This window comes from Typopeltis vanoorti, chromosome 6 (assembly GCF_054136105.1).
Source record: "Typopeltis vanoorti isolate ZY-2024b chromosome 6, IOZ_Tvanoo_1.0, whole genome shotgun sequence".
NCBI lineage: Eukaryota > Metazoa > Arthropoda > Arachnida > Uropygi > Thelyphonidae > Typopeltis > Typopeltis vanoorti.
The window spans coordinates 132,729,713-132,753,745 of record NC_143554.1 but is presented as its reverse complement, the minus strand read 5'-3'; the positions used below and the strand labels follow the sequence as shown (position 1 = coordinate 132,753,745).

The 24,033-nt window shown below is 35.9% G+C and overlaps 1 protein-coding gene across 7 annotated transcripts in view; it reads left to right on the top strand.

The window, feature by feature from the left end:
- The window catches only part of Rab3-GEF (Rab3 GDP-GTP exchange factor), a 1,186,669-nt gene that overhangs the window by 333,092 nt on the left and 829,544 nt on the right, over positions 1-24,033 (top strand). For all 7 annotated transcript variants that reach the window (XM_090394443.1, XM_090394448.1, XM_090394444.1 and 4 more), the window contains exon 11: positions 17,155-17,265. In XM_090394443.1, the coding sequence (XP_090250569.1) occupies positions 17,155-17,265 (111 nt within the window). The remainder of the gene's footprint in view (positions 1-17,154; positions 17,266-24,033) is intronic.

The window sequence follows — 24,033 nt, the reverse complement described above, 5'->3', positions numbered from 1 at the left end:
TTTGTGATTTGTACAGAGTTAAAAGTAATGTATTGACTCAAAAATCTTGGCAAAAGATTTTTGAGGAAAAGCTAGGTAGTAAGTGAAATTCTGAGAACTGAGATTATACATCTGAGCATTATATAAGGTAAGGGTGAAAAACTGGGCATTTTTTTTTTGCAAAAAAAAAGACAAATTTATATTTTTGAAGCATTACATGTAACCAAGGTTAATCACCTTGGTTACATGATTAACCTTGTAACCAAGGTTAATCACCTTGGTTACAAGGTTAATCACCTTGGTTAATCACATTGGTCACCTCATCAAAAGTTGTTATGGAGATCAGTATTTATGCCACTGATAAATGAGCTGATATCTTGAGATGAGCTTGGGATGTGTGAGCACTGCAAGGTTTGTCATATGAGTAGTAGGAATGGAGAGCAATCATTAGAAAAAACTATAAATAGTGTTTGAGGTCAGTTGAGAGAAGGTCATTTATATATATGAGGAAGAGGGTAGGTTTAATAAGAGCTCTCAAGAACACCTGCATTAATAAGATAATCTAAAGAGAACACTTGCCACCATAATACACAATGAACAAAAAAGAAAGTGGCAATCAGTTACAAAGAGTGACAAGTAGACCATAGGATGGCAATTTGCTGAAAAGCTCTCGATGCTAAACTATAACATACGCCTTGGAAATGTCAAGTGCAACAGCATAAGTTTCTTTAAACACCTTTCATGGCACATGAATCAGGGTGGGTGATATAGGCAAGGAGATTCACAGTGGATCTTAACTGGAATCTATGTGAAAGGTCATTGGCTTAGAGAAAACTTAATCAGATTACAGATGTTCCAAAAGTACTAACATTAGAAATATGTGGTTGGTCTGAAAAGTTCTCGGCCTCGACCATAGATGGCAACACTATCAGCAAGATTTTTTTTTTTTTCTAAGTTGGTACATCTCTCATAAGCATTCGTATGAAATTGCAAGTCATTCTATCAAGTTGTTTGTTTTATGCAGCTGTCTGAAGCAAAAGTGTTGTCTGTATCCCTTGAAATATATAAAATTGAGTATTGTGCGGTTATAAAATCCTTTGTAAAAGAAGGTTTAACACCAAAAGAAATTTATTCAAAGTGTTCATAAAAGTTTATGAACACTCTTCTCATTCATTTTTGACAATTAAAAAATGGGCTGCCGAGTTTAAATGTGGCCGTACCAGCCTTGAAGATGATCCACATAAAGGACGTCCAAAAAGTGTAACAACACCAGAAATCATCGATCAAGTGCACGATATGGTATTGGATGACTGGCGAGTCAAGGCATGTGAAATTGTTGAGACTATAGGCATTTCAAAAGAACATATAGGATATATTTTGCATGAAGAATTGCAAATGAAAAACTTTGTGCAAGATGGATGCCATGCTTGTTCACAGCAGATCAAAAAAGTACTTGCATTAAAATCTCTGAACAGTGCTTGGAACGTTTTAATAAGAATAAAACTGATTTTGTGTGTCGATTTATTAGTATGATTAAGACTTGGATTCACCATTACAAACCAGAATCCAAACAGCAGTCAAAACAGTGGATAAAAGCTGGTTGTTCAGCACCAAAGAAAGACCTGGTTTGCAGAAGAAAAAACTATTCTTTCATCAGGACAATGCACCTGCCTACAAAAGTGTTTTGGCAATGGGAAAATTAAGGAATCTGCACTATGAATTGTTGGAACATCCATCCTATTCCTCATATTTGGCTCCCTCCGACTTCTATCTCTTCCGAAAACTAAAACTCTTCCTCACTGGTCAGCATTTTTCTTGGAATCAAGAGATGATTGTAGCTGTAGAGAGGTATTTTGCAGATCTTACTGAGAACCACTACAGGGACAGGATAATGATGTTGGAGCATCGCTGGAATAAATGTATTAGTCTTAAGAGAAATTATGATGAAAAATAAAAATAATTTTGAAATTATAAATTATATTTTTCATTGCTTGGCCGAGAACATTTCAGACCATCCTTGTATACCACTACAAGTTATTGAAACAAAGATATATATATATATATATATATATATATATATATATATACACAAAAAATTAATGTGTAATAAGATATCACAACACAGATCAGACTTTTGAGGTTTCATGTATTCTAAGTAGTACTGATGTTCATCAGTTCTTTTTTCCGCAGAACAGCTTATCTGTACAAAAGTACATTGAATACTGCATTCAGTACTTCATTGAATATCTGAAACTTCAAATGTCTAGTTTGGCACAGCATATTATTGACACAATATCCCATGGGATGAAGATTGCTTTTCTATAGAAGCAGTTTTAAATATGAACACTTTTTCAAAGAAAGTTGTGTAGCTCTTTTATATTGGCCTAACATGAATCAGAATGATTCTCTCTCTCTCCCAAAAGTTTGAGAGTTTTATATTATTTATTAATATTTATATTAATTCCTAGCACATTGCAACCATTTTTAATTGGTAAACCAGTTTTTATATATACAATGTATTCCTGTTCTTTGATTTGCTTGTTATGTCTACGTAATAGTGATGTACTTTTATTTTCAGTACAAAATTGATGACTTATTTTTAATAGTATTAACAACACTAAATTAACCCTTTTTAAAAGGATGTTTTATTAACTGCTTATATTTCGCTGAATTTCAAATCAGCATTATCAGAGCACAACACGCAATGTATACTTGAAGTGAGTATGTGAAACAATACATTTGTAACAGACAAAACACCTAAAGTCCTATTTTGGTGCCCTCTAATGTTCTAAAAAAAATTACAGATGTGTGGGAGTTGCTCTAAAGATAAGTCTCAGAAATTTTTGGCAAATTAATTCAGCCATATTTGTTTAGGTTAGGAGAATTCTTCATAGCCATGGCTGCTCAAAACATAGTTTTTTGGATCTGTAACGACTTCTAAATTAAATGGACGAAACATTGGTTTTCGTCCATCTAATCCTGTGTAAAGGGATGTCCAAAACATGGTCTGCCAGTCCTGACTTCACATAATAATGGTAGTGAATGTATTTCTTATGTTCTTCCAAGCAGATGTTAACAGATTTTCCTGTCTGCCCATAGTAGACCAAGTTACAGTTACAGGGAACTTCATATACTCCACGGTGTACTAGAGAGTGAAGTTTATCCTTAGGTAGCAGATCAGAGTTGCTAATTTAACATGAGGTTTGAATGTAGTGTGAAGGCCATGTTTCATCAGTACTTTGGCTACCTTTTCTGATGTACCTCTGACGTAGGGAACAGAAATTGTAATGTTGTATTCCTGTGTATTAGGGCAGGGAGGGGTAATGGGGCTATGTAGTATTTTATCTGTTTTGTAGGAATTGTAGCCATTGGCCAAGAATGTATGCCGCAGATATTTTAGTTCTTTGGACAGAGCTGTATCATTAGAACAAATGGGTCTGGCTCTGTGTGTAAATGTTTTTAAAATGCCATACTGTTGGCCTGGATAATGATGTGATTGTTTATGTAGATATCTTCCTCTGTGTGTGTGTGTGTGTGTGTGGGTGGGTGGGTGGGTGGGTGGGTGGGTGTGGGTATTGGTTTTCTGTAAATGGAAAAAAGATAGTGATCCATCTGAAAGGTGGCTGACTAATGTGTCAAGTAAAGGTAAACAGTTATTAGATTATTTTTCTACTGCGAAGTGGATTTTGGGGTGTTGGATGTTTAGGTAGGTGACAAATGAACCCAAAGTGTCTTGTTCATGGGGCCAAATGGCAGACACATCATCAACATAGCATAACCACACTAGGGGCTTGTATGTAGCTATGGTAAGTACTTTGTTTTCAAAGTGTTCAAAGTTTGCTGGGGGAGAGAGAGAGAGAACCCATAGCAGTACCATTAATCTATAAATTAAAGATACCAAAAAATTATATGCTTGGTTTAATCCTTTATCCAAGTGTAAGCAAACAAGTTTGTGCCTGAACGAACTATTTTCAGGACTGGGGCAACTCATATAAAGAAGCTAATGACTTCACATTACTTGCCTTAGTATCCCATAATGCAAAGCACATTTCCTTGCAGACATATATAATGCTATGCATTATGGGAAGGATCACTACCCAGACCGGTTTCAACCTTTATTGAGGTCTCATTAGTGGGAGCCAGACCCTGAGGTGATATACTAGGGTTGAAGTGATTTTTTCAACCTTAGTATCACCTGGTTCTCTTCAGAGACCAGGCAGAAACCTTAAGAGAGCAAAAACTCTCTTTCAATATTAAGGATATCAGAGAGGTGTATTTTTTGTAAGTTAAAGTATTTACTAAAATAAAGAGCCAAAAGACTTCAGTTCAGCAATGCAAAATTATAAAAATCAAGTGGATATTAGATCTAGCATTATTTCAAAGCCAAATGTAGAAACTATGAAAGTTTCGTAAAATAAGTTGACCAGAGAGCCTATGGGAACGCATCCGCCAGCATTTATGAGTTGCCTAGCACAGTCCATTTAGAAAACATGAACACTGCTCAGGTATCCATATATTCACTTTCTAATTAGTCAATTTTTGAGAGAGTTTTTGCTCTCCTAAGGTTTCTGCCTGGTCTCTGAAGAGAACCAACCAGTTCAAAACAGCTGTCAGGCCAGTTAAACCTTAACAAAAATGGACTAATTAGAAAGCGAATATATGGATGCCTTGGCAGTGTTCATGTTTTCCAAATGGTCCACGCTAGTGCAACTCATAAATGCCGCCAGGTGTATTCCCGTAAGCGCTGGTCAACTTATTTTTATGAAACTTTCATAGTTTCTACATTTGGCTTTGAAATAATGCTGGATCTAATATCCACTTGATTTTTATAATAGTGTATATTTTTGATATATTTTAAATTATAAAATAATAGCAATAAACCTAATATCAAAATTCATCTTGAATTTTTGCTATTTTTTTCATAATGCAATCCATATTAATGGTGAAAAGGAGTGGAGATAACGTGGATCCTTGGCTTTACATTTAATTTAGCTTCAAACCACGCTCTTGTTCCTCCTTCAATTATAACTACTGACTTAAAACACAAACACTGACTATATGTTACTTGATATAATGTACCAAATATGCCATATGATTCCGGAATTTTGAACTGCCTTTTTTTTTTTTTCTTATTACTGTGTCATATCCTTTTTCCAGTATATAAAACAAGGATCTACAGAATATAGATCCTTGTTATATTTTGATGATTTCTCAAATATTTTTCTTGAAGTGAAAATCTGAAAATCTCCAAGTTTTCTTTCCATAATTTTTCTTAGCTTCTTTTCAAGTATGCTTGCATAAATCTTACTTGGAAATTTCTTAACTGAGTATTTCTCTGTAATTCCTACATGCAGTTTTATTTCCCTTTTTACAAATGGACTCTATGAAAGCTATACTCCAATCATCTGCCATTTGACCATGTGACCACCAGACCATTTGAGTTATGTGGTGTAGCCACTGTAAAGCTTTTATATCTTCAATTTTTGAGCATTTCTAGTCAAATATATGTTTCTGTAGCCTTTCCACATTTTGAATTTTTCATGTTTTTTTTCTACCTCAGGTATTGATGTGCACTGATATGATTAGAATCCTCTTAACTATTTTCTACTACTATTCTGTCACTTCTTGTTTCATTCAGTAATCTCCTCAAAGTAATTACTTCTAGAATATATGTCTTCAATTTTCATGTCACCTTTATTATCTCTGATTGTTTTAACATTGGTGAGTACAGGCATGCCAAACCCGAGATACCCAAGCTAGACCTGATCTTACTTCGTACAATATACAGTTGGCATATCTTATCTGGAGACTGGTCTTCTACTCTTCTTTGCCTCTATACTCCTTCTCTCCCAGTGCTATTAGAGCAATTCGAGGGCAAGGGGGTGACTCTTTCCTTTCAAACCGTAGTTTCGTCATGATAGTCACTTGACATAGGGAAACACGTATTACTTTCATGTCTCAACGAAATCCAAACTGGACAGAAAACAGGGGAAACGACCACAAACTGGAAAAGGTTAAGAAACTTTGGAAAAAGAAAAATGTGATGAAATATGCTACATGGAACATTATTATTATTATTACTACCCCAAGACCTCATGGAGTCAAAGACATTAGAAGCATAGCACATAAAGAAGAAGAATTAGATAAAATTTTAAATGACGAAAATATAGAAATTGTAGTTCTTTACAGAAGCAAAAAACTTAAAGGAACAAAAGAAACAGCTAACTACAATATCATGTATAGTGGAGTGGACAAACAAATACATGCAAAAGCTGGTGTAATGATTTGGATCCATAAATCAATGAAAGCAAAAAAACTCATTATACATACTGGAATGAAAGAATATTAGAAGTGTGTGATTAAAATTAAATAAAGAAAATTTAACAGTTGTTGAAGTGTATGTCCCTGAAGAAGGAAAAGAAGAAGAAAATGATTACTTTTACAATTACAAGAAATATATGAAAAATTAAATAAAACAGACCATATAATTATAGCTGAAGATCTTATGCCAGAATAGGAATGAAAAAAATTAACAATAATATACAAAAATTTGGAGAACCAACAGTAAACAAAAATGGAAAGCGACTCATTGATTATACAATATATAATTATTTAAAAATAATGAATACATTTTACAAACATAAAAATATACATAAATATACGTGGTATGCAAGAGAACAAAAATCAATAATAGACTACTTTATAGCAAATGAAAAAGCAGAAAACCTCTTCCTAGACATTAAAGTTAGAAGAGAGCTAGAAATTGATACAGATCACTATTTAGTACAGGCAAAACTAAGATTTCCACCAAACTGGCTACAAAAAATACAAAAAAATAAACAAACTAGAGAAACAAAATCTAATTACAAAGTAAGACTACTAAATTATTCAAGTATAAGAAATTTATACCAACAGAGGATTAATAACTACTTAGAAAAAATAAAAGAAAATGAAGACATTGAGAAAGAATGGAATAATATAAAAGAAATTATTGCATCAGCAGCATATGCAAGTCGAGGAACACAAAAAATATCATAAAAATAAAAAATTACATATATGGGACAATGAAATAAAAACAATAATTGAAAATAAAAAGTTGGCTTTTAAAAGATGGTTAAGTAGCAAAAAACAAGAAGATGAAATTGAATATAAAAAAAGACGAGTAATAGCCAAATGAGAAAGCAGAAAGAAACACAGAGAAAGCTGGGAAAAATATGTATCATATCTAGAAAATGATATACAAAATAAGACCCAGTGCATACAAAATACTAAAGCATGTGAATGCAGATATAAAAACTGCAAATATAAATTCTGAAATAGATGTAAAAGAATTCTTGGATTACTTTACAGATCTTTGGATGGATAATACTGGCATCAAAAATAATTACACCAGAAACTTACAAAATGCCTTAAATGATATGATAACAATGAAAGAATTAAAGGACAACAACCTAAATAAAATAAAAAATGACAAATCAGCAGGAGAAGATGGGATATACTCCGAACTGTATAAATTTGCTGGAAATAAATTTCATCAAGGATTACTAAAATTTTTAAATAAAATACATGCAAATGACAAATACCGATAGAATCGAATACAAGCATAGTAATACCTATATTTAAAAAGGGGATAAAACAAAACCTGCTAACTACAGAGGTATTAGTTTATTGAATACATGCTACAAAATATATAGCAGAATACTTAATGAAAAACTAAAAATATACAGTGAAAAAATATTATTAGAATGTCAAAATGGATTTAGAAAAGGAAGCTCTAAAATGGATGCAGCTTTCTGTTTAAAACTACTTATAGAAAAAAGAAGAAAATTTAATTTGGAAACTCATCTTTTGTTTATACATTACGAAAAAGCATTTGACAAAGTAAAAAAGATAATTCTTGTAGACAGGCTTATACGCTGGTTAAACATGATAAATAAATACTTAAGGAATTGACAGCGTAAACTAGAAATATAAATTAACACTTTCATTGCCAAGCTGAAAATTGGAATTTCATGTGGTGGCCAAAATTTTTTTATTTAGTTAGCGACATCCACACGATAACGCGTGATCAGCCGTTTGGTGAGAACTCGCATCACGCGATATCGCTTGATTGGCAATGAACATGTTAAAACAACTTTAATGTATACTTTCCAGTATTTCAGCAACGTCACATTGCCATCTTCAATGGGAACTTAAAATAAAGAGCACGTGCACACAAATACTACATAACAGCAAATGAGAACAGAAGCGTGGAAGCTACCTTTTTCCTAAAGTCCTGATGGTGCCCTCTGGCAGGCTATATTAGGTGTTCTTGTCTTTGGGCTGAATATCTTTTGATGTAAGTTTCCCAAATTTGGGGCAGTCTCATGCATGCATCCAAATTTGTTGAGGTTTGGTATGTTCCTAAGGGCTGAGGCTGATTCCATGAATAGTCTTTCATATTTGAACTTGCTGCAGTGTATTACTGTGGCTTTTTTCCACCTTATTCTGTGGCGAGTATCCAGAGCATGGTCAGCAAGCCCAGAGCGGCTGTACTGGTGAAATCGGATGTAGTCCTTGTGTTCTGAGATTCTGATATTTGCTATCATGCCTGTTTGGCCAAAGGACAATTTACAGCTGCAAGGGACCTGGTGTACACCAGGTAGGTCTAGGAGAAGTGGTTGGTATTTAGTGGAGCGGATAAGGGATGCCTATTTTTTATATGGTCTGTAACAAGAGGTCAAGTCATGTTTTTTTAGGATTTTGTTGATTTTTTCCGTGGTGCCTCGGATGTAGGGAATGGTGATGGATTTAGAGTAATCTATTTTGTGAAAGGGGAAGGTGAGTTGTGGATAACTGGTTTTAGTATTTTGGCTGAGAAAGTGTTAAGGATGTGATTTAGTTCATTGGTTAGGGCTTGGTCAGTTGAACAAATTAGTTTAGCCATTGTTGAATAATGTCTTAATAACTCCATATTGTTGTGGGGGGGGGGGATTGTTGGTGAATGTATCTGCCTGTATGGGTGGGTTTTCTATAAACCGAGAAAACCAAGGTTCCATCAGGTTGGTGGGTGACAATGTGTCTAAGAAGGGGAGGCTATTGTTTTCCTCTTTTCCAGAGTGAATTTAATTCTAGGGTGTTGGTTGTTTAAGTGTGTTAAAAAGGAGAAGGAGTGTATCTGGGCCACGTGGCCAAATAGCGAACACGTCATCAACATAGCGAAGCCGTACGGTAGGTTTTTGTGGGGCAGAGTTTAAGGCTTTCTCTTCAAACGTCTCCATAAAGAAGTTGGCCAAGGGTGGGGAAGGTAGTGAACAAATGGTTGTCCCCTCTATCTGTTTGTAGAATTTTTCCTGCCAAACGAAATAACCTGAGTTCATTGTGAACTGAAATAGTGCTGAGATATTGGTGGGAAATTTAGCTTGGATTAGCTCTAAGGTTTCTTTGAGGGGGACATTGGTGGATAAAGATTAGATGTCAAAACTGACTATTATGTCATTATGTTGGAGTGTAAGGTTTTCTATACTGCCTTTGACGTGGACTGAGTTTTTTATGTGTGATGGTGTGTTGCCAGTATAGTGAGAGCGCTTTGGCTAAAATATTTAGGTAGTTTGTAAGTGGGGGAATCAATGCCATCCACGATTGGATGTAATGGCACATTTTCTTTATGTACTTTATGTAGTCTATTCTATGTGACATCTCGTGCACAGTGGCAAATAAAGAATTCGATAAAATACGGAGTCGACATATCAATAAGTTTGATAAATTAAAAAAGAACCCGACGTCCAAACCGAAACTACAAACCAATACGGTAGTTAACCTTTCGTCAGTTACCTTGAAGCTTGAAGCATTCAACGCTCTGTCACATGGTCACAACTTCGCCATTGCTCCTAGGAAATTACTGGCCTGAGGAATTAATGATCCAAATTGAACGTGGGATTCGAAACCTTCCAAACCACACATCGCTAACGATATTAGATTGGATGTAGCCTGTTCTCACAAAAGCAAAACCACCACAAACCAATATATCCATTAGTGAATACAAGTCTTTACTGGAAATGAAGAAAAACAAAGAAATAGTTATCACTCAATCATACTGACTACACAGGTAAGCTTAAGGCTTTACTATTAGATCGAGCTACTTACTTCCCCATTGGATACAATCCCACCAACTCACAAATTAGAAAACTCCATAGGCTCCTTAAGAAAGTCACTTCTTAGCCTGTGGAGATTACTAACAAACTAAAACCATATAACTCTAGACCCCCCCCCCCCCCGTATATATGGGCTCCCAAAAATACATAAAGAAAATGTGCATTTACGTCCCAAAAACTCTTGAACCCCTTTCCCTCTATTATTACATGTTGCCTAAGACAATTGTCCCTCAAGAATTCTAGAAATTCCATCCCTTTATTGCTACATGCATTTTCCTCTTCCCAGCTTATACTGCTGTAGTTAAAATCTCCCATGACAATCAATCTTCTTGTACTTGCTAAGCTCAAATGCCTAAACATCACCTGCTCCCCATCCTCTGCGCTCCTTGGTTTGTAGCAACACCGTACTAAATATCCTGTCTTGGCCACGTGTTCTTCACACTATATGCTTTCAAAACTATTAGTGTCACTGCCTTCCAAAGCCTCCACTCTTAGAGGACATAAGTAGTACTCCACCACATTTTCCTTTCCTATCCTGCTGAAAAATGCTGTACCATGCTAATTCAATTCCTGTTATTATATCATCTTCCGACAACCACGTCTCAGAGATCCCAATAATCTTTGGCCAGGCTGATGCTATTAGCGTCACCAATTCATCTCCTTTATTTCGGATACTCCTGGCATTAGTATAAAGCATAAAAATATCACTGCTTCTATACCTATCATTATCCCCTCTCAACCCCACTGGATTCAAGTGTTAGCTGATGTTGTCCCCCTTCCCCCATTCAGATGCACCCACCTCCATAAGGCCACCCCTGCTACCATCCACCCTGGTAATTCTAGTTTCTCTGCATTGACACATTGACTCGTTCAGAAAACAGCAAACTCTCCAGATGCCTTCAGCCTTCCTCATTCAAATGCAAGCTGTCACTCACATATAGTTTTCTTCTATCCTCAAATGCCCTCCAAGCATTCACATATTCCATTCCTCTCTTCTGACACATTCTGGCTATTATGCTATTCAATATTACTACTCTTCTGCTCAGCTCGTCACTATAATATCTGGGCAACACGCACACACACACACACACACACACACACACACACACACACACACACAAGTTCCCCTGGTTGAAACATTCAATGTTTTCTTCAGTGTTTGATTCTTGTCTTCAAACTCTTTTTCTTGAAAAATTATGCTTTGTAGACAATAATAATATTTTCATATTTGAGTGCACAATTCACCTCTGAACACAGGTGATCTCTGAATTGTTTTAAAGCTTTTTTGTACTTTTCAGTATATTATTCAACTTTATCCTGCTGAAAACTAAATGTTGATCACTGCTAATTTCAAATCCTCTGTTTACTTTTGCATCCTGAACCAGTGTAAAGAGCCTCCTGAGCTCAGTCAGTATAGACGAAGCCCTTTGTTCAGAAAGACCTGGGTTTGTTTCCATTAGTGACGTGAGGAACCTTTATCTGGTTTCTTTTGAAGAAAGGTGAGTTAGCCAGTCTCATATGGAGGTAGGGGGTTTTTCATCCCCCAGAACAGGCAAACCGGCCCCGTGATCACGCATGGATTAAAGTCATCAATACGTCCCAGCCATATGCTGGTCCTGAGCCTGGATAAAATTGGGGGGTTGGGGAAAGCAATGGTGAACTAACCTGTAAAAATATCACCAGGAATATTTTCTGGGCAATGCCTACAAAGTCACCTATGGTCAGAAAAGACTGAAAGGGAAAATCAGATCAACCAGTGCAAAGATATCACTATCAACATTAACATAAGAATAGTAGAATCTTCTGTGGGACCATATACAAATAAGTCTCATTGTCCAGTTCCCCATTCTGATATTTGCCCACATCATTCTACTTGATATTGCCTGCCATTCAAGAAGCTATCCTTCTGTTTAGTTTTGAATACTGTATCTGCATTTTTCTTTCCGTGATCATTACTGCCTGAATATAACATCTTGCAATGATTATGTAGACATATCTCACTTGTTTTTGTATTCTTTGTTTTGGTAACTCTAATTATGTTGACTTTGTATTTATCTAGTTCTTCTACCAGTTCCTCTTCTTTTTCCATTGGTTCCTCTTATGTTGTTTGTGCCAACTTGAATTCTTTTGAGAGTGATTTGGAGTTTGTTCCATTACCTGGATGCCTGGTTTCCTGATGAAAACAGCAAGAACCAGTCGATGCCCTAGCTGACATTACATGCCATTCATGTTGTACCATACTTTAGCATTTGGTTTAAGCCAAGAGAAGTACAACATGATCAGCTAAATCCCTGTTTGTGAGCCACTCTTTCATTCAGTATCCAGGTAGATAGATACCTACTAACAAGGTGCACCAGGAGGAGGCAACAATTTGATATTTGGTCTGAAGCCTTGATTAGTTCTTCACATTTCTTAAAAGGCTATATGGAGGTCTTCTCCCATTTTTCTAGTTTTGACCTTAAAGTAACTCTGAGATGAGAACTGAATGTCTTGAATTCTTATAGGATAGCTATTTTGATCATGTTGGAGCATTTTAGATCTATTACTATTAGATGATTTGATTGTGATTGAGATATCATCTTTATTTACTGGTTAGTAAGGGTGATATATAGTCTTGCTGCTAATATTAAATACACTTTGGTCAGCTGAGTTCCATATTGCAGAGATTCAACAGTTGACCTTCTTGTTTACAGCCTTTGCCTTTGTACAAATACCATGGAGGCTTCTATCTTAAGGTCTCTTATAATGTCAATGTGTTTATTTTAGTTAACTGCATCTGGTCTTTCTAGTTACATGTGATATTGAATGGATCATTATTCTCATACTTAGATGACTGATGCAGGTATTACATAAGGCTCTGTTCTTTTACTTATTGTTTTCCTTCTGTCTGTAGTGGCCTTCTGTAGTTAACTGAAACTCACTCCGTACAATATATACATGAAAACACAAGCTAAAAGTATTATTTATTAAATATACTGCCATATATTTCAATCTGAAATTAAAAAGCCATCGTCAGTGGCTTAAAAACAGTTGTTACAAGGTAGAATGCAAACAGTTGACTTGTTAGAATGAGCTGCATGAAGTTAAATCACCAGTAGCGCTATTTAACTGAAGAAAAGATTAATCATAACAGTATAAAAATAAATTGCGCATATATATATAACTTATAATATCATACTGAACAGATCATCAGCTGGATGTAGTATCTGGTTGATTTCTTAAGCTCTTATATCTTTATGAAATACCATTCTTGGTTTTAATAGTAATTGGGTAAAAAAAATTCTTCAATGATGTGTTATTCTAATCAAACTTTCCCATATTTTTGATAAGGATAAGCAGTCATTCCGATTAAAGTTAGGATGGTGAAACATGACTTCAGCACTCTCCTTAAATAAGTGTTCAGATTTGTACCAACATCTATGTGTAAAAAGTGTGTTTCCGACCAAAGAATGGTATGATCTGTCTCTATTCTGTCTTCAGCTAATCCAGATTTATTTGATTTTTTGTGGAAAATATATGATTGATGTTCTTGTATTCTTTTTTCTCTTGAGTATTCAGTTTGTCCAAAGTAGGAAAGATGGCAGCCACATGGAACTTGGTATACACCTGGAAGAGACATAGGAGAATGTTTATCTTTAGAAGAGGGGGAAATACATTGAGAGTTTATTAATAAGAATAAAAGGTGCTACTAAATCATATTTCTTCAGAATTCTTGAAATCGGTTCTGAAATTCTGACATGTATGGGATTGGAACTCAACCTATTGATTCCTTGTTTGGGTTAGGTTTGTAGGAATCAAACAGTTGTTCTGTAGTCCTTTCTGAACTTCTTAAAAGACAGGAATCATATAATTCAATTCAACGAGTTAAGACCATTTAATTGTTCAACTCCGTCATTTACAGGAAGAACTAACAAATATCAAACAATATATGAAATTAAATGACCTTCTCAGAAAGGACTATGCAAAAACTGACTCCTACAAACTTAACCAAACAACAAGGAATCAATATGTCAAGTTCCAATCCCATACATCTCAGGCATTTCAGAACCAATTTCAAGAATTCTGAAGAAATATATTTAGTAGTGACTTATTCCTATTAATAAACTCTCAATGTATTTCCTCTCTTCTAACGATAAAAAAGGCTCTCCTATGTCTCTTCCAGGTATATACCAAGTTCCATGTGGATGCCATCTTTCCTACTTTGGACAAACTGGACGCTCAATAGAAAAAAGAATACAAGAAGAACATCAATCATATATTTTCCACAAAAAATTTGCTAAATCTGGATTAGCTCAACATGGAATAGAGAAAGACCACAACATTCTTTGGTCTGAAACACGCCTTCTGTATAGATGTCAGTACAAATTTAAACACTTATTTTAAGGAAAATGCTGAAGTCATGCTTCACCGCCCTAACTTGAATCGGAATGACTGCCTATCCTTATTAAAAATATGGGAAAGTTTGATTAGAATAACATATCATTAAGGTTTTTTTTTTCAATTACTGTTAAAACCAAGAATTGTATTTTATAAAGACATAACGTCTTAAGAAACCAACTAGATACTACATCTATCTGATGATCTGTTGAGTATGATATTATAAGTTTTATATATATTTATATAAATTTATATGTTGGCAGTGACCAGTTTGGATTCTGGAAACAGCAGGGGACAAGAGAAGCAATCCTAGCTCTAAGAACAGTTATCGAAATAAGATTTGAGAAGAATCAAAATACTCTGATAGTCTTTCGTGACTTGGAGAAAGCCTTTGACAGTATTGACTGGAACCAAATGGTTCACCTTCTAAAAACAATAAAGGTAAATTGGAGAGATAGAATGCTTATATTTAATCTTTACAGGCATCAAGAAGCCTTAATAGAAGCAGCCAGCAATAAAACAAAAACTGCAATAGCAAAAATGCGTAGAGGTGTAAGACAGGGGTGCTCTCTTTCACCCATATTGTTTAATCTGTACATTTAAGATGCAATAGATAAATTGAAAGAACTAATAGAAACAGGAATTAAGATAAATGGAATTGATATTAATTGGCTATGGTTCATGGATGATATAGCAGTTATAGCTGGTAACGAAAACAAACTGAAAGCCACCCTGACAAAGATGGAAGAAATTTTCAGACAGTATACAGCCTAAAAATTAATTATAAGAAAACAAAATTATTAATTACAAGTAAAGCAAATCCAATGAAAATAAACCTGGAAATAAATAACCTAATACAAAACAGGTATCCTCTTTTAAATACCTTGGAAGTCTTATCAAAGAAGATGGAAGAAACCAATCAGTTATTAAAGCACAAATGATCCTAGCCAAAAAAGCATTCTACAACAGAACTAACATTTTTACCGGTAAAGGACTTAGCATCCAGCTCAAAACAAGGCTAGTGAAAACATACGTATGGAGCATTGCATTATATAGTTGTGAGGCCTGGACTCTAACAAAACAAGACATCAAAACGTTGGAGGCATTTGAACTTTGGAGAAAGATGATGAAAATTAGTTGGACAGAAAGGAAAAGTAATGAAGAAGTTCTAAATATAGTTCATGAAGAGTAGTCATTAATGAAACACATCAATAAGAGAAGAAAAAGCTTAATTGGACACCATTTGAAGCATGGGGGACTCATTACAGAAATAATGGAGGGGATAAAAAGAAGGTCAAAAGACAGGATGTTGTGATGTGCTGCTATAATTACCAATCTTCAGATTGATGCACCAAAGAAGAAAAGAAAGAAGAAGATATATTTATATATGTACAATTTATTTTTATATTGTTATGATTAACCTTTTCTTCAGTTAAAGAATTGTGCTATTGGCGATTTAACATCATGCAGCTCATTCTATTTTGAATAAATCGATTGTTTGCATGCTGCCTTGTAAGCCATACGATGGTCTGTTAATTTCAGACTGAAATATATGGCAGTATATTTAATAAATAATACTTTTATCTTATGTTTTCATTTATATATTGTATAGAACTATGGCACAAGTTTCTCTAAAAACATGAAACTCACTCCACATTTTTACTGTATGCAATATATTACCTGACAGAGTTACACTACATAAATGAACCAAATTTTTAAGTACAACTAGTTTCTATATGTATTTCTGATCTCCAAACCATTCTTTAGTCAGGTTTTGTTAACTTTTGCTTCAGTGCTAGAAAAACTGAATGCTGTTTTATTTCCTGCAAAAAATATCTTTCTTATCTTTTTACTTTTGATAATAATCTGTAGACAATATTTCTCTCGGAATAAATGTAATCTCTAATCTTCCTTGCTATTCTTGGCATTTATGAAATTAGGTTTTCTCTTTTGCTCCAAATGTCACTCTACATGTGTACAACTATTAACTTTCTACACGTATTCATTCAAATATTAAATGTTTTTCTCATATTTGGAGTAGTGCCTCAAGAGTCTCTTAAAAATTCTTAACTCAACAGAAGAGAGTTCGATTGATTATTATTATTACCCCAAGATCTCATGGAGTCAAAGACTCATCTGGGAGGTCCTTTTATCACACACACACACAGCTCATGACTAGTTTGATGACTAGTTTGTTTCCAGTTCACTCTATTCTTTTATACGGTTGTTCTGTTTCTATTGTTTGCATTTCAGCAGAATTTCTGTGATTACTGTTCATCAGAATTGGCATTTGTTGCTTTCATCCAGTATCCTCTAACCCTCTTAAAGCATCTGGAGCTTTTAGTCACCATTATTATTTCACAATTCCAATCTGAGCTTGAAGAATATTTTTTCTCTCTACATTTATTATTTAAAGGACAATGTTTATGTGTTGTTCTTTCTCTTCAGCTTTCTAACCATCCATAGTACACTAGTACTATAAATGAACAGAAAGGAATAACATCTCTCGTGTAATTACTATTAAAAAATATCTGGACTAAAGTATTTTTATTTCCTTATGCTATGCACATATTTTAATGTTACACTTAACAGGATGCTTTAACCTGTGATTTTATTTGTTTTTCTGTTATATGTGGATCATTTATTTGTTTACTTTTTCTTGCAGATGAAAGTGGAAGTGATAGTGAAGGTGCAGGTAGTACAAGTTCATCATATTCATCTCTTAGTGACTTTGTGTCTGATATGGTTAATAGCGACATCAGTGGAGATATTACTGGTAAAAACATCTGCATTAATAATCTGCTTCTTTACAGCTAATGAGAAAAAACACATACAATAACATCTGTGATGGTATCATAAAATTTGCATAAAAGAACCATACTTGGTTCTTTTTTGTTGGTATTTTTTTTGTTGTTGAAAAATGCAATAGATGGTAATTTAGGTATCTTGCTTTTTTTTGGCTCATGGAGCTATTTAGCTTTCTCAAACTCTTCACAGGCTATGCATCCAGTAATGCTACATGGTACCTGTATATTAATATTTGTTGTGGATTTGATTTGGCTGTAGGTGATGTATACAATACCATCTCATGCATATATATGATGTATGTGACTTGCAGCCACTCATACTTACAATGGCCATCCTATTAACATGTTCTATTGAATACCACTCACTGGTGCAACCCATGGACCAAGGTATATTACTGCTTTCAAGCTTCTTATTTAAGAAATACTTTTGCTCAGGATATTGCTAATACTGAGACTATTGCTAGTCTTAGTACTAAAAATAATACCTTGCATTGTACAAGGAATGTAGATGCAGTATGGAGTGAGGTAACAGCAGAGTGTATGAATGCTGTGTCAAAGAAGCTGCTGAAAATACATACAGAGTTCTTGTCATAACCAAGTAAGTAACTAAGGCAATGCTTAGAAGTAGGAAGATTGAATTGCAGCAACACCAGCAAAATTGTATCTAAACCATTAAAATAACTTTTTTTTTTGTTTAAGTGTAAATGTTTTGTTCAATTTAGGGGTGGCCAAATTATTCTTCTCTGTGAGCAGCATATACTCTAATAATGGTCTAGAATACATGCTGATACATTCACAGCATTCAACAAAGCCTTCCAGGAGAATGATGACAAGATAGTTGAAGAGTTTGAGGTTCACAACAAAATAGATCAGGTGGCTGAAGCTCTTTATTTAAAGAGCTCGCAAATGAAAATCTCATAGAGCACAGCTAGAAGTGCAGAAATTTGTATAAGAATAAGAGAGAAAAACGCAAGAAGCCAAACACTCAAAAATTTTACAGTGAAAAAATTGGCAGAGGCATTTATTATTATTACTAACATCTGACCTCCATGGAGTCAGAGATGGGAGGTACAAACAAAGCTCATCCAACCATCTCTTAAACTGATTCAATGTGTCTACATTCACAACACACTCAGGCAATGCATTCCAATCACCAAACATACTTGCTGCAAAGAACCTTTTCCTCACTCCTCTGCCCACATCCTCCTTACATAGGTTCCAGAGATGGCCTCTTGTTCTACCACCTGTCTTCAATTCTATGAAAAAATCTCTTCTATGTCAACCTGATAACAACCCCTGGCTAACATATATAACTCAATCATATCTGCCCTGCCTTCTTCCTCCTATTCACGAGACTTTACAATTTACATTCTCTCAATCTTTCCTCATACTCTTGTTCTCCATAAAGAATGCTGACCACTTTTGTGAATCTTCTCCAAACCCTTTCTAACATATCCTCATAACCATGACAACATGGTGACCAAATTCGTGCACTATAATCCATATGAGGCCTGATCAAGGCCTTATACAATTGTATCATAACCTCTTTATTTCTGCATGTCGGAGTCCTCCTCATCATTACCATTATCTGATGTGACATCTGATGTCACATCAGATAATGGCAATGATGAGACATCTGATGTGACATCTTCACAACTTGTGCAATGTGGCCCCTGAATTTCAGTCCTTGTCTATCACCACTCTCTCTTATCTTCTGCACCTGATTTGAAGTTTTCCCACCAACTGTATACTTTGCATCCCATTGTTGCTTACCAAATTTAAAAACCTTAAACTTTGCAACATTGAACTGATAATTCTACTTACCTGGCCATTCATACAATCTATTCAAGTCTTCTTGTAAGGCCATTACATCTTCTTAGCTCTGCATTACTCTCCCAAGTTTTTTCATAATCTACAAACAGCTAAATACAAATTGAACAACAGTAGTCCCAAAACTATAACATGCTATTAGTGTCCTTTCTCTTTCAGGTCATTGCACCCCAGTATGCAACTTTCTGATACCTATCTGACAGCCAGTCACTGATCCAACTCGGAAGTCTGTTATCTAATCCCATCTGTAAGTACGGAAACTCAAAAGGATGAATGAGAGTGAAAGTGTGAAGCAGGAGTCGAGAGTTCGAAAATTAGAAAGATTGAATGATAGAGAGAATATGACGCGAGATTTGAAAGTGGAATTGGGTTGGATGAGGAGTGAAATTAAGAAAATTCGGCTGAAAACGATTAAAACAAATCAAGTAGGTATGAAAGAGTTAATGAGAGACGAGCAAGTGGCATTGTATGACTACTCCATTATTGAAGGTGTGCTGGATGAGAGGATGCACAAGATATGTTTTCCAGGCAGTAAAATGAGTAGAGTGATTGAGGCATTGGATATGAGGAGGGAGCAAGCAAAGGAGTTGATGGTTTTAATAGGTACAAATGACTTGACAGAGGACAAAGAGCAATCAGAATGGATATCAGGAGGCTGTTTAAACGGATAAAAGAGAATAGTGTGACAGGAAGGTTAATAATGAGACTGTAGTGAGATGAGGCAGAGATCAAGGATTATGAATGATATGTTGGCTGAAAGGTGTGATGAGAGGGGAGTACAATTTGTTAATGTGTGGAATGAGTTTGAAGGACGAAGTGAACTGTATTGGAGCGATGGACTGCATTTGAGTGGTTATGGTGTGAGTCGCTTGGAGATACTGCTGTTGGAAGGTAGAGAAGTGAGTACAGAGAATGAATAAGATAAAGTGGGAAGTGATGTGGAAGAGCAGAAGAGTACGACAGGAGAGATTGAAGGTGGTTATGAATGAGGAAGTGAGTGTCATGAGTATGGAAAATAAGAGAATGGGTGTGCAAGATGAACAGGGAAACGGGGAGACTCAGGGTGGACAGGGGTACACAGCGTGAGAAAGGTGGATGCTCCAAGAGGAGGTGAGAGCACGTGTAGACAGGAATGGAATGGAATGACCTGGGATCAAGAGGAAACAGTTGGAATTGAAGAGAGTTCTAAAATGAATAAGCAGAAAGGGAAATGGTCCCATATGAGCATGGAGAGATCATATCGAATGGGTGCTATCAGAGGAACTAGCTGTAGATCCAGAAATGAGTTGTTGTGTTTGTATACCAATGCTAGAAGTATAAGAAACAAGGCGGATGAAATGGTTGCACTAATTGCGTCTGTGCACCCAGAGATTGTCGGAATAAGCGAGACATGGTTGGAAGAAGATGACATCCTGACAGGAATAGAGATGGAAGGGTATGATGTGTTTCGTGAGGATAGAAGGGGTAAAAAGGAAGGGGGAAGTGCTATTGACGATAGAGAAAGAGTTATGTCCATACAAAGTAGAGATGCAAGAGGGAAATAGTGCCAGTGGTTTTGAGGTAGTATGGTGTGAGATAGAGGTGAATGGAATCAAATACTTGGTTGGATGTTGTTATAGACCAGGAAATGTGGGTGGTGGTGATAATGAAATGTACAATCAAATTAGCCAAGTAAATAAGAAAAGGGTGATTTTAATTATGGCAATATAGACTGGAATGATGAGATAGCAACTGGAAGTAAATAAAATGAGTTTGCCAACTCCAAAATGAGTTTCTTGAGTTTTTGAGGGATAACTATCTCAGACAGTATGTAACACAGGGCACGCAAGGATTAAGGGTCTTGGATTTGGTCATCTCATCAGAGGATGTAATTATAAATGAAGTTTCAAATCACACCAATTGGTGAGAGTGACCATGAGGTGATTACCTGGGTGGTTGCCAGCAGTGAGGACTTCTGTAAGAAAAGGGAGTATATGTAGAACTACAAGGGGGTGATTATGAAGAGCTCAGGAGACAGCTTGTGGGTGTAGCGTGGAATGAGGAGTTAGCTGGAAAAGAGATCAATGCAACATGGGGGATTTTCAAAAACTATCTAGTAGATTCAATGTCTAAATGTATTCCAAGGGCGAGAAGGTTAATTGAGGTAGGTGCGAGATGGATGAATAAAGAGATTAAGCATGCAATAGAGAGAAAGGGCATTGTGGAGGCAGCATAAGAGAAGTTGAAATAACCAATTTCATGAGGTCTACAAAGACCAGGCAAGGAAGATGACTTGGTTGGTGAGATTAGCTAAAGAGAGGTATGAACAGCAGTTAGCTAATGAAGCCAAAAAGAATCCTAGGGAATTCTTTCAATATGTAGCCAGCAAAAGAAAGAATGATTATGGAAGGATGACATTGATTCGAGAAAATGGTATAAAGACAGCTGTTGCAGAAGGTGTGGTGGAGATACTTAATGAACAGTTCATAAAGTTCTTTCAATCGTGTGAATGTGACTTCATTAAGATATTAAGAGCAGTTGATGATGGGGAAGAGAGACTGAATGTAAGTGAGCAAGAGGTGTATGGGGAGTTGAGCAAACTAGATGTAAATAAGGCTGTGGGACTTGATAATATATCACCACATATTCTGAAGAAATGCGCAGAGAGTTGACGCTGGCCTTGGCATGTTTTTTTAAAATGAGTCTTGCACTGGGTCAAGTTCCTAAGGAGTGGAAGGAGGGCAAGATTGTGCCACTTCACAAAGAAGGGTGATAGAACTCAAGCATCAAACTATAGGCCTATCTGTGTGCCAGGTGTTGTAGTTAAGTTGTTGGAGAAGCTTTTGAGAACTAGGATCCAGAATTGGGTTGACAACAATGGTATTATATTTGATGGACAGCAGGGATTTGCTAAAGGGGAGATCATGTTTTAGTTATCTAATTATTTATTACAATAAGGTGACTGCTTCCATGGACAGAGGTGAAGGATACACAGTAATATACTTAGATTTTGCAAAGGGTTTTGATAGATTACTGCATGATAAGTTGATAGTCAAACTAGAGTAGATAGGGTTGGATATTAGATTGCTGCATTGGATTGGAGACTGGCTGTCTGATAGGTATCAACAAGTTGTGTATGGGGGAGTGATATCCAGGTAAAGGAAAGTTACTAGTGGTGTAAGGGTGTGTTTTAGTGCCATTGCTGTTTAACTTGTATATTAATGATATTGGAGAAGATTTGGATGGAGATATTTAATTGTTTGCAGATGATGCAAAGTTGGAACAAACCATGAAGAGTTGAGAAGATGTTGTGGCCTTACAAGAAGACTTGAATAAATTATTATTATTATTACCTCAAGACCTCATGGAGTCAAAGACTCATCTGGGAGGTCCTTTTATCACACATGCAGCTCACCATACCACATCTTAAACATACTTAAACTCCTTGCAGACACCACACTCTCAGGCAAGGCATTCCTATCATTCACAACTCTGCATGAAAAAAACCTGTCTCTCACTCCCCTACTCACACCTTCTTTATACAGTTTCCAGGGATGACCTCTGGTTCTCCTCCTATCTCCCAGTATTTTATGTAGAACTATGTAGAACAATGTTAGAAGGCATTGATCCTATAACAACCCTTACCAACTTGTAGATCTCTATCATATCTCCCCCTCTTCTTTCCACCAGATTCTGTAAATTACATCATCTCAATCTTTCCTCATACTCGACATTCCAGAGGGCAGAAACTACCTTAGTCAGTCACCTTTGTACCCTTTCCAACATCTCTTCATCCTCCTGAAAACCAAGTGACCAAATCTGGGCACAATAGTCGATGTGTGGTCTACTTAAAGCCTTATACAGGGTGTCCCAAAATTCACGTAATTTTGATAGAAAACGCAGGTTTTTAATTAAAAATTGTAATTTCTTATTGATTCATAAAGTATACAGTATAGGGTTATGCATGGAATAGCATATCGGGTAAATGGCCTCCACGGCTTTGCCGGCACATACAGTGCGTATGTGCCGGCAAAGCCGTGGAGGCCATTTTTGTCAAAATTTTCCATGACCGTTTTGCATAAATGTGGCTGAATTTCGTTGATACAGCACTCAATTTCCTCCTTCAAGGCGTGGATGGTTGTGGGCTTATTGGCATAAACCTTAGACTTCAAAAAACCCCAAAGAAAAAAGTCCAACAGCATTAAGTCACATGATCTGGTCGGCCAATTCTGATCACCAAAACGGGAAATTACACGACCAGGAAATGACTCATGCAGTAATTGAATTGTTTCTCAGGCTGTATGACATGTGGCACCGTCTTGTTTAAACCACATGTCGTCCACATCCATACCTTGCAATTTAGGCACAAAAAACTGGATTATACTGTTGCGATAGTGAGCACCATTAACTGTTATTGCCTTAACAGCCACATTTTCGAAGAAGAAGAATGGACCGATGATGCTTCCAGCCCAAAATCCGAACCAAACAGTGACACGTTGTGGATGCATTTGTTTCTCAACAATCACTCGTGGATTTTCTGAACCCCAAATGCGACAATTTTGTCAATTAACGAAGCCATCAAGATGAAAATGAGCCTCATCGCTGAAGATGATTTTGTTCGAAAAATAAGCATCCATTTGTTGTTGTTCCATAATCCATTCAATGAACTCTCTTCACTGTGTGTGGTCATTTTTAATAATCCTGAACTGTCAACTGTCATGCTGTCTTTTTTTTCTCGTTGGCAACACTTTACTGCACAAATGGCGCTAAATTTAAATCTTGTGTGAATTTTGGGACGCCCTGTACAATGAAACAAGAAACTCTCTAATTCTACCAGTCAGTGTCCTCCGTATCATTCCCAGAAGGCTTTGTGTTTTCTTCACAATTTTGGCTATGTGTCTCCTAAATTTCAGATCCTTATTAACTAT